Source organism: Plecotus auritus (assembly GCF_963455305.1).
Source record: "Plecotus auritus genome assembly, chromosome: 9".
NCBI classification, from domain to species: domain Eukaryota; kingdom Metazoa; phylum Chordata; class Mammalia; order Chiroptera; family Vespertilionidae; genus Plecotus; species Plecotus auritus.
This window is the reverse complement of record NC_137783.1, coordinates 18,470,889-18,488,084: the sequence shown is the minus strand read 5'-3', so window position 1 is coordinate 18,488,084 and position 17,196 is coordinate 18,470,889. Positions and strand designations below refer to the sequence as shown.

General features: G+C 47.1%; 1 protein-coding gene across 6 annotated transcripts in view; it reads left to right on the top strand.

The window, feature by feature from the left end:
• Positions 1 to 16,374, top strand: part of GBF1 (golgi brefeldin A resistant guanine nucleotide exchange factor 1) — a 127,608-nt gene extending 111,234 nt beyond the window's left edge. For 2 of the 6 annotated variants that reach the window (XM_080687474.1, XM_080687473.1), the window contains exons 15-40: positions 61 to 250; positions 815 to 955; positions 1,274 to 1,362; positions 2,274 to 2,476; positions 3,166 to 3,289; positions 3,567 to 3,692; positions 3,952 to 4,034; positions 4,673 to 4,909; positions 5,397 to 5,490; positions 5,883 to 6,059; positions 6,623 to 6,687; positions 6,771 to 6,894; positions 7,065 to 7,136; positions 7,270 to 7,364; positions 7,624 to 7,777; positions 10,752 to 10,977; positions 11,487 to 11,647; positions 11,776 to 12,028; positions 12,140 to 12,345; positions 13,179 to 13,329; positions 13,436 to 13,566; positions 13,987 to 14,088; positions 14,363 to 14,476; positions 14,623 to 14,803; positions 14,942 to 15,070; positions 15,541 to 16,374. In XM_080687474.1, the coding sequence (XP_080543600.1) occupies positions 61 to 250; positions 815 to 955; positions 1,274 to 1,362; positions 2,274 to 2,476; positions 3,166 to 3,289; positions 3,567 to 3,692; positions 3,952 to 4,034; positions 4,673 to 4,909; positions 5,397 to 5,490; positions 5,883 to 6,059; positions 6,623 to 6,687; positions 6,771 to 6,894; positions 7,065 to 7,136; positions 7,270 to 7,364; positions 7,624 to 7,777; positions 10,752 to 10,977; positions 11,487 to 11,647; positions 11,776 to 12,028; positions 12,140 to 12,345; positions 13,179 to 13,329; positions 13,436 to 13,566; positions 13,987 to 14,088; positions 14,363 to 14,476; positions 14,623 to 14,803; positions 14,942 to 15,070; positions 15,541 to 15,821 (3,909 nt within the window). In that variant the 3' untranslated portion in view covers positions 15,822 to 16,374. The remainder of the gene's footprint in view (positions 1 to 60; positions 251 to 814; positions 956 to 1,273; positions 1,363 to 2,273; positions 2,477 to 3,165; positions 3,290 to 3,566; positions 3,693 to 3,951; positions 4,035 to 4,672; positions 4,910 to 5,396; positions 5,491 to 5,882; positions 6,060 to 6,622; positions 6,688 to 6,770; positions 6,895 to 7,064; positions 7,137 to 7,269; positions 7,365 to 7,623; positions 7,778 to 10,751; positions 10,978 to 11,486; positions 11,648 to 11,775; positions 12,029 to 12,139; positions 12,346 to 13,178; positions 13,330 to 13,435; positions 13,567 to 13,986; positions 14,089 to 14,362; positions 14,477 to 14,622; positions 14,804 to 14,941; positions 15,071 to 15,540) is intronic. The other 4 variants (XM_080687476.1, XM_080687475.1, XM_080687478.1 and 1 more) reach the window with 2 other exon arrangements.
• The last annotated feature ends 822 nt before the right edge of the window (positions 16,375 to 17,196 follow it).

The window sequence follows — 17,196 nt, the reverse complement described above, 5'->3', positions numbered from 1 at the left end:
CTATCTCTTTGTACATAAAGTATTCTAAGCTCAAGTCTACTGGATCTATTTACTTTCCAGAATGCCTTTCCTGTGTCTGGTCAGCTTTATACAACACATCTACTGTCTCTTGATGCCCTGTTGACAGTGATTGACAGCACTGAAGCCCACTGCCAGGCTAAAGTCCTCAACAACCTTACCCAGCAAGAGAAGAAAGAAGCAGCCAGATCCAGCTATGAGGCAGTAGACGGTACCCGAGAAGTCAGCAATAGTAAGAGGCATTTCTTACTTCGAGGATCTCAGGGTTCTATGCTTATCTCTTCTCTACTTTGAATTCTTTTCCTGCTCTTATATCACTTCCTCTGGGGTACTCCCAATTCTGTGTTTTTGAGGTTTGGTGGTTTGAATCACAGGCCACAAGCAGATTAACAGACTTAACCCTTTCTTCTCCTCCACACTTTGGCTTTTTTACAGAATTATTTATGGAGAGAAAAGAAAATATAGATGAAAGGATATAGGACTTCTGTCCCTAAAAGTTCCAGGTCCTCCCTTCCCTCACCCCCAGTATCTCCTTCTACTCTAATGAATCTTCTCAAACTTCCCCCTGAGATTAAGGTTGCAGAAAATCAAGGAAAGGGACTGGGTAATTTCTTTATTAAATTCTATAATCTAATGCTTGGCCGACCTGGGACAGTGATTGTTTGAGTTTGGATTTGTCCTGTTCAAGGCTGGCAACCTATGTGGGAGAATGCACGTCTCCTTGGCCAACGACTCAACTTCTCCTGCAGCTTTACTTACTCCATAAGTCTTCACTTATCTTCTTCTCTCTTACCAGCTGAGAGAGCAGCCAGCGATGGGAAAGCTGTAGGCATGGCCCCAGACATCCTAGGCCTGCATCTTCCAGCTGGAGGGCGGCTGCCAGCAGAACATGGGAAGCCAGGATGCAATGATCTGGAGGAAGCTGGTGACTCTGGGGGTGGGTACTGGGGTGTCTGTAATCCTAAGCCCCACTAACTGGGGGGCCTGGTGGAGAGCAGAGGTGGGGGAACAGAGACACTCTAGGGTAGTACTTGAGTGAACCTTAGCTGCTCACCATGCCTTCAAACCCAGAGAGAGGAAAGAAGACATATGGAGTCCTAGAAGATAGAACCTCTAAGGAAGTGGAAAATGGATGAGGACAAGAAAATTTCTGAGGCATTCTTTTTCACTGTAGAATATATCAGCAATTTCCAAAAGTCATTTCCTGGTAAAAGAGGTCTTAATGGGTTTTTCCCTCTCTTCCTCCCATTCCTAGCTGACAAAACATTTACCCGGAAGCCACCTCGATTTTCCTGTCTCCTGCCAGATCCACGGGAACTGATTGAAATTAAAAACAAAAAGAAGGTACATACAGATGTATCCAGAGCCCAGCCTCTACCCACTTCTGTCTGAGCGTTTTTTGTAGGGTTTCTATCCCAGAGGATGAGGGACAGTCTAGCTCTAGCAGCTCATTGTACAACTTCCCCAGTTTCCTTTGAAGTCCTTCCCTTACTCCAAAGCCTTGTAGTTAGTCATGCCTACCCTGGACAATTGCTGTTCTGAGAGTCAAGTGTTACTGGTGGTCACAAGAGCCCTGATAGCTGATATCATGTGTGTCCCTGAAGATTATTGGTCTGGTCATCTTGAGCTCTGGGATGATGATTGGCAATAAAGGGAAGTTGAAATTAATCCTGGTGCTTTAGTAAAGTTCAAATAACTGTGTTGTTTTGGTTTTCTTAAAACAAAGAAAACCTTCTGTTTAACCTTTCTTCCTCTTATTGCTAGCCTAAATGACTTTGGTTTATGTGTGCCCTTGATTGCAAAAAGAGTAAAGATTAAGTTATCACAGTTAGTTAACTTTTTCCTTCAAACCCCAGGGCTAGAAAATCAAAGAAAGACAGGGAAACCAAGCTAGGCTATAAACAAGATGCTTCCCATAAACAGATGCCAGGGATGGCTATAAAACTGTAGAGTGTAGAGAAAAAACCCTTCTTTAGTCCCTTCTACTTTTTTCATAGATGGAGAGGCTGTGGGCTGTCCTATGTATCTTAAGCTCTCAGGAAAGGAGTGAAAAGGAGCTCTTTGGTCAGTTCTAATAAGACATGAAGACTGAGGAAAGCTAGGGCCAGAACGATCCAGCCTTAGTCCTAGAATTACTTAGAACCACCTTTTAGGAGACTGTTAGGTGACAAGCTGTGGACTATGATGAATTCTAGCCTGGCCTTATCCAGTTAGGGGAAGAGCAGTTTCTAATACCTCTAGTGTTTTTTCTCCAGCTTCTGATCACTGGCACAGAGCAATTCAACCAGAAACCAAAGAAGGGAATCCAGTTTCTACAGGAGAAAGGCCTCCTCACCATCCCAATGGACAATACAGAGGTAGCCCAATGGCTTCGAGAAAACCCTCGTTTGGACAAGAAAATGATTGGAGAGTTTGTGAGTGACCGCAAAAACATTGACCTCTTGGAGAGCTTTGTAAGGTGAGGAAGCTGCAAGAAATATGGGACATAGTTGGTGATCATTTGGAGAGAGCATCCTTCCCTCAAAGCAGTCTCAGTCAGTTTCTGCTAGTGACCCAGGTCACACACTCTTCTCTTTCTATCACTTTTATCTGTTAGATCTAAAAGAGCAGCCGAAACCGGTTTGGCTCAGTGGATAGAGCGTCGGCCTGCGGACTGAAGGGTCCTGGGTTCGATTCCGATCAAGGGCATGTACCTTGGTTGCGGGCACATCTCCAGTGGGAGGTGTGCAGGAGGCAGCTGATCGATGTTTCTCTCTCATCGATGTTTCTAGCTTTCTGTCCTTCTCCCTTCCTCTCTGTAAAATATCAATAAAATATATTTTTAAAAATGTTTTTAAAAAATAAAAGAGCAAGATAGCTTTGGGAGCCGGGATGGAGCAGGGTCCCTGAACACAGGGTAGGTTCTGGGTTCCAGGGGATGAGATTTCTAAGAAAGGCAAGAGTGCGCTGATGTGAAAAATACTAAGGTTAGGAGTTGTCAAATGCTGGTCTGTGTTAGAAATGGCCAGGAGATGCCTTCTCTTTGCTAGCACCCTCAGCCTGTTCTTTTCCAGTAGGAGAAGATTAGAAGAACTGTAGCTAATAGAGAACCCAACATTTGTAGCTTATATATCTTCAGCATCTTCATCCTTCTTCCTCTCCTTATAGCACCTTCAGCTTTCAGGGTCTTAGACTGGATGAAGCTCTTCGCCTCTACCTGGAAGCCTTCCGCTTGCCTGGGGAAGCACCAGTCATCCAGAGGTTGCTGGAGGCATTCACAGAGCATTGGAGGGTGAGTTTGAGTGGCAGGGCTAAGCCTAACCTCCCAAGTTAATTTGACTGAAGGTTTCTATGGCTGCAACTAAGGGACACAGCTACTGTCTCCTAAGAAGGCTGAGAGCATCATCAGTGAGCTTTCCAGTCCAGCTTCTAATAAGGAGTTGGCAAGAGATTGGCCACTTTCTGGGTGGTACCTCCCCTCTGTGTCAGCATTGATCCAGTGGGTTGGTGCTGAGGGTTTAATGGGCCGGAGAAGTGCATTCACACAGGTGGGGTCTTTGCTTTTTCAGAATTGTAATGGCTCCCCATTTGCCAATAGTGATGCCTGCTTTGCCCTGGCCTATGCTGTCATCATGCTTAATACTGACCAGCACAACCACAATGTTCGTAAACAGAATGCACCCATGACCCTGGAGGTAAGCTTGAATCCCAGCCAAGGCAGAGAAGATCCGGCAAGCTTTGGAGAAAGCAGAAATGACATGGGATGTCCAGTGGGCATGACAGACAGGGTTCTGGAAATCAGGGAAGGCTGGCCAATCCAGAAGAGGAACTGGGGTGGGGAAGTGGGTTCTTTCATTTACTGTTTCTTAAGTCCTATTTATCACAGACCCAGGGGTTCCTTGCGTGGGGCTTCAGCATTGACATTAGGGGCAAAGCTTCTTGGTCTGTCTCTAGGAGTTTCGCAAAAACCTAAAAGGTGTGAATGGAGGGAAGGACTTTGAACAAGACATCCTGGAAGATATGTACCATGCCATCAAGTGAGTATGTATGGAGGATGATGTAGCATCTCTGTTAAGTTGAAGAACACTGCTCCCTTTTCCAGATTTTAGAGTCACATCAGGCTGCAATGACTCATACGCCCTGGATTTAGCCTTAGGACTTACAGTAGTTGGGCAACCCCTCTCTCCAAACTCTTTTCTTCCTTAAAGAAACCTGAACAACATTGGGACTAGTACTTTAAGCCAGGTCCCAAACTGTCCATGCTAAGTGGAGTGTCATGATCCCATTTCCCAAACCCAGAGCAGCTGACTTTTCCTGTCTAGTTCCCCCAAGTTGCATTCTGAGCTGTTAAGAGACCCAGGAAATGCAAAGGGCCTGTAGAAAGAAATTATTTTTGATCAGAGGTCAGAGATGGGACACTTAGTTCTTTACTACAAATCAGAAAAGGGAGAATTATTTATCTTACTGTAGAACTAAAGGCCTCACTTAGAGACAGGTCCTTGAGAATTATGGCACACCTCTTTCTTTCTCCCTGGTGAGTGGGAAGCCAACCACAGAACGTCAATTTTGATGGCCTCTCATTTGTGGAGAGCGCCATGGTTAAAGCCCCTTATCCTAGCTTGAGAGCAGTCAGGGTTATAGCAGTGCACCTACTCCTTCTCTTACTTCCTGATAGGAATGAAGAGATTGTGATGCCTGAGGAGCAGACAGGCCTGGTTCGGGAGAACTATGTATGGAATGTATTGCTTCATCGAGGTGCCACCCCAGAGGGCATATTCCTACGTGTGCCTGCTGGTAGCTACGATCTTGACCTCTTCACCATGACGTGGGGCCCCACTATTGCTGCTCTCTCTTATGTCTTTGACAAAAGCCTTGAGGAGACAATCATCCAGAAAGCCATCTCAGGCTTCAGGTAGCTCACCTTTGGCCTTAGTAATGACCTCTTAACCACCTCTCTGAGCTAACATAGTTGCCTCCATACCTCTTTGAATCCTACTCTTATTTTCTTTAGAGTTGGTTCTTCCTGAGTTTTTGGAGGGAGGCTGAAGCTTGGGAAAGCTCACTCTTTATATATATATATATATACTCTTTATTGTTGAAAGTATTACATATGTCCTCTCCTCTCCTCCCCCCCCCCCCCCCCCGCATTGACTTCTAGCCGATCCGCGCCCCCTACCCCAGGCCTTCACCACCCTATTGTCTTTGTCCATGGGTTATGCATATATTCATACAAGTTCTTTGGTTGATCTCGGGAAAACTCACTCTTAAACAGACTTAAGAGTAAAAAGTTTCTTCCTGGGACTGATTGGGGAAGAATTCCAAGCAATCCTCCTCAGGGACTTGGAAGGGCTGACTGGCCTTCCAGTAACTCTGTTTCTGGGACGGGGGTGACATTACAGGAAGTGTGCCATGATCTCCGCCCACTATGGCCTCAGTGATGTGTTTGACAATCTCATCATCTCTTTGTGCAAATTCACAGCTCTCAGTAGTGAGGTGAGTGGCAGGCGGAGGGGGCGGGGGGCGGGGAGAGAGAATATGTACCTAGAGTTCCAAAGGAGAACCTCTTTTAGCCATGGATTACTTTTATCTTCAGAGATGATTCCCTCAGCATATTTCCTCACCTCCCACTTGATTACAATAGAGCTTAAGCTATTTCTGTCTTGTACACCCTAGAATGAGAATAGCATCACTCATGTTATTGGGGATAGGAGAGGATATGCAGTAGTAGGGAAGGCCTTATCCAGGTTAGCCCTTCCTACTAGTATTGTTGGGGATTGAAGCAGAGCCAGCAGAAGAACCCTCAAGGCACCATAGGTTGAGGCCTAAGAGGTTCTCTTTTTCAAACATTTACCAGGCCCTAAGCTTCTTCCCATCTTGTTTTCCAGTCTATTGAGAACCTGCCCAGTGTGTTTGGAAGCAACCCTAAAGCCCACATTGCAGCCAAGACAGTATTCCATTTGGCCCATCGTCATGGCGACATCCTTCGAGAGGGCTGGAAAAATATCATGGAGGCCATGCTACAGCTCTTCCGAGCCCAACTGCTGCCCAAGGCTATGGTGGAGGTAATTCTTGGTAGGAGACTAATCGGTAGTAACAAGGCAAACCCTAGCTGGTCTGGCTCAGTGGATAGAGCGTTGGCCTGCAGACTGAAGGGTCCCGTGTTCAATTCCAATTCAAGGGCACATGCCCGGGTTGTGGGCTCGATCCCCAATAGGTGGCGTGCAAGAGGCAGCCAATCAATGATTCTCTCTCTTCATTGATGTTTCTATCTCTCTCTACCTCTCGCTTCCTTTCTGAAATAAAAAATAAATAAAAAAAAACTAGTAACAAGGCAAGAGATCCAAGATTATATGCTACTAGTATATAGAACTGGTTGAGAGTAACACTAGGCCTGCTGCCTGCTGAAGCTTACCAGGAATACCTCAAATGTAAGACCACAGATCTTGAGTGGGGGCATAGCTATCAAGGAAGACTGGTAGAAGTCATTGCCAGTCACCATATGGAGGGGGCCCAATCAATAGTGTAGAGCAGAGAGCTACAAGAAGAAAGCCAGAGAACTTTGCATAGGGGAGCAGGAAATGCAAAGGGTATGTAGAAAGAAATTATTTTTGACCTGCTTTTCCAGGTAGAAGATTTTGTGGATCCCAATGGCAAGATCTCTCTACTACGGGAAGAGACACCATCGAACCGGTGAGGGCAGATCAGAGGCTAAAGGCCTTGGGGAGAGAGGGTCAGGACTCTGGAGCTCACCAGGGTTTATACTGTTTCTACAGAGGAGAGTCAACAGTGCTGAGCTTCGTGAGCTGGCTGACACTAAGTGGTACTGAGCAGTCTAGTGTGCGGGGCCCATCCACTGAGAACCAGGAGGCTAAGAGAGTGGCCTTAGAGTGTATCAAGGTAACTGCCTGCTTACCCCTGGATCCCTCCCCACTGGACTGTGAACTGAAGAATAGAATCATTGAGAGCTTGTGACCAGAACTGACTCCTGTTCTCTCTCTCTTAAGAAAGTTCTCTTCCCTCTACCCCTTGTCACTGACACCTTCCTTTTCCTCTTGTGCCCCCTGTAGCAATGTGACCCAGAAAAGATGATCACAGAAAGCAAGTTTCTCCAGCTGGAGTCACTGCAGGAGCTCATGAAGGTACAGAATGAAGAGGAAAGAAAAGGAAGGGCTAGCTGAATCTGGGAGGGAAGACAGGGACAGTGGTGTAAAGTCAATTTCTGTCAGGGCAGGGCCAGTAGCTGCCTACTTTTCTGCTGTTGTTTTCCTCTAGGCTCTCGTCTCAGTGACACCAGATGAAGAGACATATGATGAGGAGGATGCTGCTTTCTGCCTGGAGATGCTGTTGAGGATTGTGCTAGAGAACAGGTAGAAGGCCGTCTTTAGGCAGGCCTCACATTGAGCTTATTCCAAAGGGATGGAAGCCTGGAGCCATCTTGCTGAGTGGGCTCTAGGGGCAAAAAGCATATGAAGCTATAGGCAGTGGAGGAGAAGCTTGCTCGTTATTCTTGTCTGCTCAGGGTATAATACCAGTGAGCCCTGAAAGGCCTAGCCTGAATCAGAAAGGGAGGCTTATTGCCTAGAGACCTCTCTAGCTGAGACTATCCCCATCTCTTATGTTCCTAAGGGACCGAGTGGGCTGTGTGTGGCAGACTGTTCGAGACCATCTATATCACCTATGTGTCCAGGCACAGGATTTCTGCTTTCTTGTGGATCGGGCAGTGGTGGGGCTACTGCGCCTGGCTATTCGGCTACTCCGGAGAGAAGAGATAAGTGGCCAGGTAAGCAGAGTACAGCTGGGAAGGTAGGAAGATATGCAAGGGACTAAAGTCACAATGTTAATTGTGGGTATGGCCTGAGACAGAACACATTTAGTGCCCCATAGAATGAGCCCAGTGACCAACTATGGGGCTGGGGGAATCTAACAAGTGGCAGTGGGGATGAGTCTTTCTAGAACGTCCTCAGGTATGAAGCTGATGTTCAGCGCCTCTGCTGACTCCTATAAATCAGCTCTGAGGGGCAAATGGCTGCTGCTTTGTGGCAGCCCCAGCCCTATATCTGGTTTCCTCTAATGCTTTGGACCCTCCTGAGATCTCTCTTGGCCCAACTATTAAAAACAGCCAGCATAGAACTAATAAGTGAGTTTAGCAAGGTCCCAGGATATAAAATGAACACCCAAAATTAATCATATTTCTATATACAGTACTGACAATGAACATATGGAACTTAAAAAACAACAACAACACAATACCATTTACAAGTGCTCCCCGCAAAAAGAAATACTTAAATATACATCTAATAAAACATGTATTGGATCTGTATGCTGAAAATTACAAAATGTTAATGAAAGAAATCAAAGAAGACCTAAATAAATGAAGGAGCATACCATGTTCATGGATTAGAAGACTCTACATAGTAAAGATGTCAATTCTCCCCAAACTGATCTATAAGTTTAATGCAACTCCTATGAAAATGCCAGCAGGAGTTTTTGTAGACATAGACAAGCTTATTCTAAAATTTAGCCCTACCTGGTTTGGCTCAGTAGATAGAGCGTTGGCCTGGGTATTAAAGGGTCATGGGTTTGATTACAGTCAAGGGCACATGCCCAGGTTGTGGGCTCGATTCCCAGTAGGGGGAGTGCAGGAGGCAGCTAATCAGTGATTCTCATTGTTGATGTTTCAATCTCTCCCTCTCCCTTCCTCTCTGAAATCAATAAATATATATTTAAATAAATAAATAAATAAATAAATAAATAAATAAATAAAATTTAGATGGAAAAGCACAGGCCTTAGAAGAGCCAAATCTCTTGAGAAAGAAGAAAGTAATATTAAGGCTTACTGTATTGCCATAGAAATCAAAACTGTGTGGTATTGGTAGAGGGATAGACACCCCTCTACCAGTGGAACAGAAGAGAGAACCCAGACATAGACGCACACAAAGATGCTCAACTAATTCTTTAGAAAAGGTACAAAACCAATTAAAAAAAAAATGGGGGCCGAAACCGGTTTGGCTCAGTGGATAGAGCATCGGCCTGCGGACTGAAGGGTCCCGGGTCAAGGGCATGTACCTTGGTTGCGGGCACATCCCCAGTGGGATGTGTGCAGGAGGCAGCTGATCGATGTTTCTCTCTCATCGATGTTTCTAGCTCTCTATCCCTCTCCCTTCCTCTCTAAAATATCAATAAAATATATTTTTTAAAAATTGGGGAAGGATAACTTTTTCAATTGCCAAAGCAATTGAAATCCATAGTGGAGAAGCTTCATATCTTATACAAAAATTAATTCAAACTAGATTAAAGATTTAAATGTAAACTATAAAACCTTTAGGGAGAAACATAAGTGGATATCTTCAGGAGCTAGGCAAAGAGTTCTTAGTCTTGACACCAAAAGAAAAACCCATTAAAGGAAAAAATGATAAATTAGATTTCATCAATACTAAAAAGTTCTCTATTATAGGCCTGTGAAAAGGATGAAAAAAAAAGGAACATATGTTTGCAAATCACATATTAAAGTTGCGATTAGATATCATTATACACATATCAGAATTGCTAAAGTAAAAATATCAAGTGCTGGCAAGGATGTGGGTCACTCATACATTGCTGGTGGGAATGTGAAATGGTATAGCTACTCTGTTGGCACGTTCTTCTAAAATTAAATTCCAATTACTACCCAATCCAGCAATTGCATTCTTGGGCATTTATCCCCAAAAGTGAAAATTGACTTTCTCATAAAAATCTGTAGATGAACGTTCATAAAAGTTTTCATTGTAATAGCCAAAAATTGGAATCGGCTTAGATGATTTTCAACAGGCGAATAAACTGTAGTTCATACATACCATGGAGTACTTACTATTCAGCATTTAAAAGCAACAAGCTATTGATACATGCAACAAACTTGGAATTACGCTGAGTGAAAAATGCCAATCCCATAAAGTTATAAACTATATAATTCCATTTATATAAAGTTTTTAAAGGCATATATTTATTTTTTTAAAGATCCTCTGGGGTTTTTATGGTTATTTGTTTTGTTTTTTCAGAGAGAGGAAGGGAAAGGAGATAGATAAAAACATCAATGATGAGAATCATTGATCAGCTGCCTCCTGCATGCCCCCTACTGGGGATCCAGCCCACAACCTGGGCATGTGCCCTGACCAGGAATCAAACAGTGACCTTCTGGTTCATGGGTCAACATTGAACCACTGAGCCACACCAGCCGGGCCATTTATATAAATTTTTGAGATGACAGTTTTAACAGTTGTGGACAGATTGCCAGGGGTTAGGGATGGGCACAGGAAAGAGGCAGATGTGATCATAAAGGGTAACATAAGGGATCCTGTGGTGTTGGAACTGTTCAGCATCTTTACTAGTGGTGGATACAAACCTACACAAGTGACTAAATTGTGTAGAATTTAATACACACAACCTGAGTAGAAGTAAAACGGAGGAAATCTGAATAAATCAGTGGATTATATCAATGTCAGTATTCTGGTTATGATTATACCATTGTTTTGCATAAAATTGCCATTGGGGTAAACTGGGCAAAGTGTGTAAGAGATCTCTTTGTGTTATTTCTTACCATATAATACATACCAACCTATAATTATCTCAGTAAATATCTTAATATAAAAAGAAAAGACCAGCTGCTGTGTCCTAAGTTGGGTCCTAGTCAAACTGTCCTTACTGGCCTAAGAAGACTGGTGGGAAAGGAGAGTAAGCAAAAAGTTGTGTTCCACTTCCCACTTCCCACCCCAACCCAGGTATTGCTCTCCCTGCGCATCTTGCTACTAATGAAGCCCAGCGTGCTGTCCCGAGTCAGTCACCAGGTAGCCTTTGGGCTCCATGAACTCCTTAAGACCAACGCAGCCAACATTCATTCAGGTGACGACTGGGCCACCCTCTTCACGTTGCTGGAGTGCATTGGCTCAGGCGTGAAGCCTCCAGCTGCCCTGCAGGCCACCACCAGGGCCGATGCACCTGATGCTGGTAAGCCCATTCCCAGAGAGACCCACACTGGCAGATAAACCATTATGGCCCCAGAGGTTGATACAGGAAAACAAAACAGGTTATTATGTTCAGCAGATTAAATACCCGTGGCTTCTGCCATCTGCTCCCAGAATTTCCTATACCAGCTGGCCTCTCCCCAACACACCTCAAGTTAAACAGCATGAAGGCAAGTAGGCAGCAGAGAAGGCTGTGAAGCCAGGCTTACTACTGTCCTGAGGACTGGTTTATCAAAAACTGTGAGAAACTGCCACCTCCCTCTCCTGACAGCTGCTCCTAGATGCCAACAGGAACCCAAATTAGCCTGCTGTCCTATTTGGTCAAGAGAGAAGCTGTCCAGACCATCCTTCAGCCCTGTAGTAACAGGGCTGAAACTAAGACCAAGAAAGAGAAGCCAGGCTTCGGCGCCTTTCTTCTAAGAGCTGAAACTATTCCCTCAACCCAGTGTCCCCATCCTCACTTTGACTCTCCCTTTCTCCCTGCCGGCTCAGGGGCCCAATCAGACAGTGAACTCCCATCCTACCATCAAAATGATACAAGTCTGGACCGAGGATACACTTCTGACTCAGAGGTCTATGCTGACCATGGCAGGCCTGGCAAGATCCACCGATCAGCCACAGATGCTGACGTGGTCAACAGTGGTTGGTTAGTGGTAAGTGATGGGCAGCGGATGAGACTTCCCTCCTTGGCCTGTGGGAAAGATTCCTAGTCCTCTGAGAGGGCATCCAGGGGAAGATCTCGTTCACGCCTGGGTTCCAAGCTCCTCTGTGTACTTTACAGGTGGGGAAGGATGACATCGATAACTCCAAGCCAGGGCTTGGGACTGGGTCCAGCCGGCCAGGCCCTTCACCCCTGGTCAATCAGTACAGTCTAACAGTGGGGCTGGACCTCGGACCTCATGACACTAAGTCTCTGCTTAAGTGTGTGGAATCACTGTCTTTCATCGTGCGTGACGCTGCCCACATCACTCCCGACAACTTTGAGCTCTGTGTCAAGACTCTCCGCATCTTTGTTGAAGCCAGTCTTAATGGTGGTGGGTCAACTGACAAAGGGGCAATTGGGGAGTAGCCATGTGAATATATGGGGGACAGGGATATCTGTGTCTATGGATATGGAAATGTGACCTGGATCTGACTCTGCTCAGGGTACAAGTCCCAAGAGAAACGTGGCAAGAGTCACAAATATGACAGCAAAGGGAACCGCTTCAAGAAGAAATCCAAGGAGGGCTCAGTGCTTCGACGGCCTCGAACCTCTAGCCAACATGCCACTCGGGGAGGGCATAGTGATGATGATGAGGATGAAGGCGTGCCTGTCAGCTACCATACGGTGTCTTTACAGGTCAGTCAGGACGTAAGTATGGCACCCTTTACTTCCTCTTGTCTCTCTGCACCTGACTTTGGGAGTGTGGATGGGGCCAGGGACAGCCAGGACTGAAAGGGCCGAGGTCCTCAGCCACCACCTCTACAGTGTTCCCAACTGTAAGTCTTTGTTTGCTTGATATTTAAACTAAGGTTTATTTTTTGAATAGGTAATACATGCACATGGTACAAAGTTCAAACGGTACAAAAGGGTAAACAGATAAAAGTAAGCCCCATTCCATTTCTGTCCCTAGCCAATAAGTTCTCACTAGAGGCAACTACTGCCACCAGTTTCTTGTCTATCCTTCCAGAGTTATTCTGTCTATTCAAGGCATATAAAATGTATTTTATGAGCAGAATTTATATCACTAACTAAATGGATAACTAATTGCCTTAAATAGAATAGCCTTAGAAAAATTATGAAAACAAATTATTAAATCAAGCCAGATACTATTACCCATCAAAGCCTCCGAGCCTGAGGTATGCTTTCTGTTTTTAAAATAACGTGATAAGGTTTTATATATTATCAGGTGTGAAAGAGAATTGAAAAGAAAGTATATTTCTCACTGTGTAATTCAGTGTTATTAAATACTTAGTCCACACCCCTCCTCAAGTCTCCTCTACTAGGACTAATACTCAACTTTGGGAAACACTGGCCAGGATGGAGCAATTAGCTCATAAAATCGAGAAGGGAGCAGTGAGAGGGTTGAAGTATGGTGTGACTGGTACTAGGGGCTCCCTTGAGGACTCAGTCAGGGACAGTAGTGGGTGGGGGACTTGACCAGACCTAACCCCACTCATGTCCTGCCCCTCCTGTGATCCCAGTTGCTAGACCTGATGCACACCCTGCACACTCGGGCAGCCTCTATCTACAGCTCATGGGCAGAGGAGCAGCGCCACCTGGAGACAAGTGGCCAGAAGATTGAAGCGGATTCACGCACCCTCTGGGCCCACTGCTGGTGCCCCTTACTGCAGGGTAAACTTTGGGGGAGCAGGCTGGGCAAGGGCAGAGGTGGACTTAGAGCTTGGGAAGTACCAGGATCAGGATGCCTGAAGGATCCTGAGCCTGTTCTTGCTCTCAGGCATTGCCTGCCTATGCTGTGATGCCCGGCGCCAGGTGCGGATGCAGGCACTGACCTATCTGCAACGAGCACTACTGGTACATGATCTGCAAAAGCTGGATGCCCTGGAATGGGAGTCCTGCTTTAACAAGGTAGGACTTCCCTGTAGTCCTTTTTTTTATGTTTTTATTGATTTTTAGAGAGAGGGGGAGGGAGAGGGATAGAAGGATAGAAACATCGATCAGCTGCCTCCTACACACACTCCTCCTGGGGATCAAGCCCACCCCGGGCATGTGCTCTAACTGGGAATCAAACTGGCAACCTCTTGGTCCCTGGATTGATGCTCAGCTGCTGAGCCACACCAGCCGGGCAGACTTCCCTCTAGTCTTAAGGTAAAGTTCAAATCTTTAAGATAAGGAGAACAAGGCATCCTGAAGAGCCCCTGATGTCAATCCTCAGTCTGCATCAGACCTTCCCCTTCTGCTCAATACTCATCCACCCCAGCCCCTGGCTTCCTTGGGGCAAGGCTGCCCGCTGACCTTGCTAGGAGATGTTGGCTGTTTACCTACCAGGTGCTGTTTCCTCTACTGACCAAGCTCTTGGAGAACATCAGCCCTGCAGATGTGGGTGGGATGGAGGAGACCCGGATGAGGGCTTCCACACTGCTCTCTAAGGTATTGCTCACCACCCTACACCCACCCACTCTCCTGCCTCTTCACAAGGAGGGAAGCCAAGGCTTCTGATAGGACCTAGAGATGCAGTGTAGGTGCTCAGGACCCAAGCTATGGAGACCCAGTGGGACTTGGGAACCTGGGACATTTCTGGAATTCAGAGGCATTTCTAATCTAAGATTCCCATGCAAGATAGAACAGGCTTGCCTCCCAGCCTTGAGAAGGGTATAGAAGGCCCCTACCCTACCCTCAGCTGAAAGTGGCTGGTGGGCCATAGGTCTTCCTGCAGCACCTGTCTCCACTGCTGTCACTCTCTACCTTTGCGGCCCTCTGGCTGACCATCTTGGACTTCATGGACAAGTACATGCATGCAGGCTCCAGTGACTTACTGGTATGTTCTACCTCAGCCTGACTCCTGCTGCCTGCTTCCTCTCCCACCTGCTGGGAAGACTTACTGTTTACCCCCTTGGTGGCTACCTCCTTACCATATTCTCCCATGCCCTCTTTTCTATTCTCATGGTCCACTGCCACCTGTAGTCAGAGGCCATCCCTGAGTCTCTGAAGAACATGCTTCTGGTGATGGACACAGCGGAGATTTTCCACAGTGCAGATGCCCGAGGAGGCAGCCCCTCAGCCCTCTGGGAGATTACCTGGGAGCGCATTGACTGTTTTCTGCCCCACCTACGAGATGAGCTCTTCAAGCAGACTGTCATCCAGGGTAGGGGGCTCAGCCCAACTTCATCAGAAAGAGTCTGGAGCTCAGTAGTTCTCTGTGCTGTAGGTGGGTGGGAAGACTGGTGGGTAGTCAGGGCTTGAAATTCTAAGAGCTGCCATCTGGATTCTTCACCCTCCTCAGACCCCATGCCTATGGAGCCTCATGCCCAAAAACCTCTAGCTTCAGCCCACCTGACACCTACTGCTGGGGACACCAGGACACCTGGCCATCCACTTCTCCCAGAGATGCCCTCTGAATTGGGAGCCTGTGGTGAGTCCCTCTGGGCCAGCCTACTGGGTGTTGAGCAGGAAAGAGGAGGCCCATGGTAGCTTGGGATTGCTGCTGAGGATGGGCTGTGAGCCAGGGGAAGGGGAGACCCTGAGAATCCTGTTTGCCTGCTCTTCCTATCAGAAATGGCAAGACCAAATAAGCTATAATGGAGCTAGCTGCTTGAGATTTTCAGGCTTAGGAAGAGAAAGCTGGGTCTGGGACTTGGAGACTATGCAAAGGTTGCCCTTCAGGGATTCTAATAAAGACCAGACCAAAATTAACCTAACTAGAAGTATAGCAAAGGAGGTAGAGGACAGAGATAAGGTAACTGGGCATTGGAATGAGTTTCCGGGGTGACTCCCAACTATTTAGCCTGGGAGGGGTCATTCTGCTCACGGGAATGGGGAGGAGCAAAGATTGGTATGAGGGAGTTTGACTGCAGCCACCTTTGACTTTGACTCTTACTATAGACTTTGAGAAGCCCGAGGGCCCCCGACCTGGCAACAGCAGCTCCCCTGGATCACCAGTGGCATCTAGCCCCAGCAGGCTGAGCCCTACCCCAGATGGGCCTCCACCCTTGGCTCAGCCCCCACTGATCCTGCAGCCCTTGGCCTCTCCACTGCAGGTGGGCGTGCCACCCATGACTCTGCCCATCATCCTCAACCCTGCTCTCATTGAAGCCACCTCACCAGTGCCCCTCCTGGCCACACCCCGCCCCACAGACCCCATGCCCACCTCTGAAGTTAACTAAAATAGGCCCCTCAGAGATCAGGACCTGTCCCTGGCCCCCCCTTCCAGCTGTCCCAGGGGCCACACTCTTCAGGCCCAGCTCGAGCTGCTATCGCTGCTACTTGTATGGGGACCTAAAAAACAGAACTTTTATAGCCCTTCCTGGGACCCACAATCAGGCTGCAGGACCTTCCTCCTCTGCTCTCCATTCTTGGGGGTCCAACCTGAGAGCACACTCAGGTATCACCTGCCGCCTGGTAGCTCTGGGGAGGCATCACTGTGCCAGCCCTGCAGTGCCTGCCCTTGTGTCCCTCCTGCCCATGGTTAGGCATTGAGAGCCAAGCCAACCACTCTGCACTTTGTTTCCCTCTCCCATCCCCACTCCCATCAGCCCTGGGCCACCTCCTCCAGTTCTTCCTCTTTTACTAATTTGTTGGTCAGTTTGAAGAGCTGATTGGCATTGAGGGTGGGCAGATGGGGCTGGACAGGGGGACTGCCCACAGGAACATGTACATATGGAAAAACAGGACAACAGTGGACTTTTTATGATGTAATAAATGTCTTAGTACCATTAATGCTTTTCCCTCTGGTTTCCTTCTTGAACTTGTGAGCACCATGTTCTTAGGATACACAGGGATTAGACCTTGCATGAACAGAAGTGACAGTGAACCTACCAACAGTCTGGTCCATGTGGCCGCAGGCCAAAAGCCAGCCAGATGCCAGGACTGAGGTCAGGATTCCTTTACCGCTGCCCAATGACCACCATCAGCACAGCAGTGCACCTTTGCCAGCAGGGATGTGCCAGGGGTTTGGGCAGTTGTCCTCTTCCCTAACTGCTCCAAGGAAGACACCTGAGACAACAGACTCAGGTCAAGGGAAACCAGAGCTGAGCTGTAGTTATTCAGAAGTTTTCCTTCTGATGTGCCTCATGGTCCAGGAGCAAAAGGAGCATGTGGACTTATGAGAGGGCCATCTTGCCCATAGCTGTGATCATGTGTATGTGGGCACAGGGACATTCATTTTGGCCCAAAATTGAGGAGGGACCATTTCTTCCACTCCACAGCCTCCATCCGTCCCAATCACCTGTCCTCTTTCCCTTTACATCAGGGTAAGAAGGTGGGAGTGTGAATGAGGCAGGCTGTGTAGCCCCTGCAAAGCTTAGGTACTATGGGCAGGATGCAGAATGCTATGTATTAAGCTTTCCCAAGTGAAGCATCTACATCATCTAGGTTTCCTCCTCCATAATGGTCCATTCCCCCAGAGCGGGAGGGAGTGGTACCCTATTGAACTACCAGCTGACATCCTCATAAAGAGTTAGGGACACTCACCCTCTTCATTTGGGCCCAGCTGGCTATGTGATCATTTAGCATCTGGGGCTTCCCTTTGCTCAGCACAAC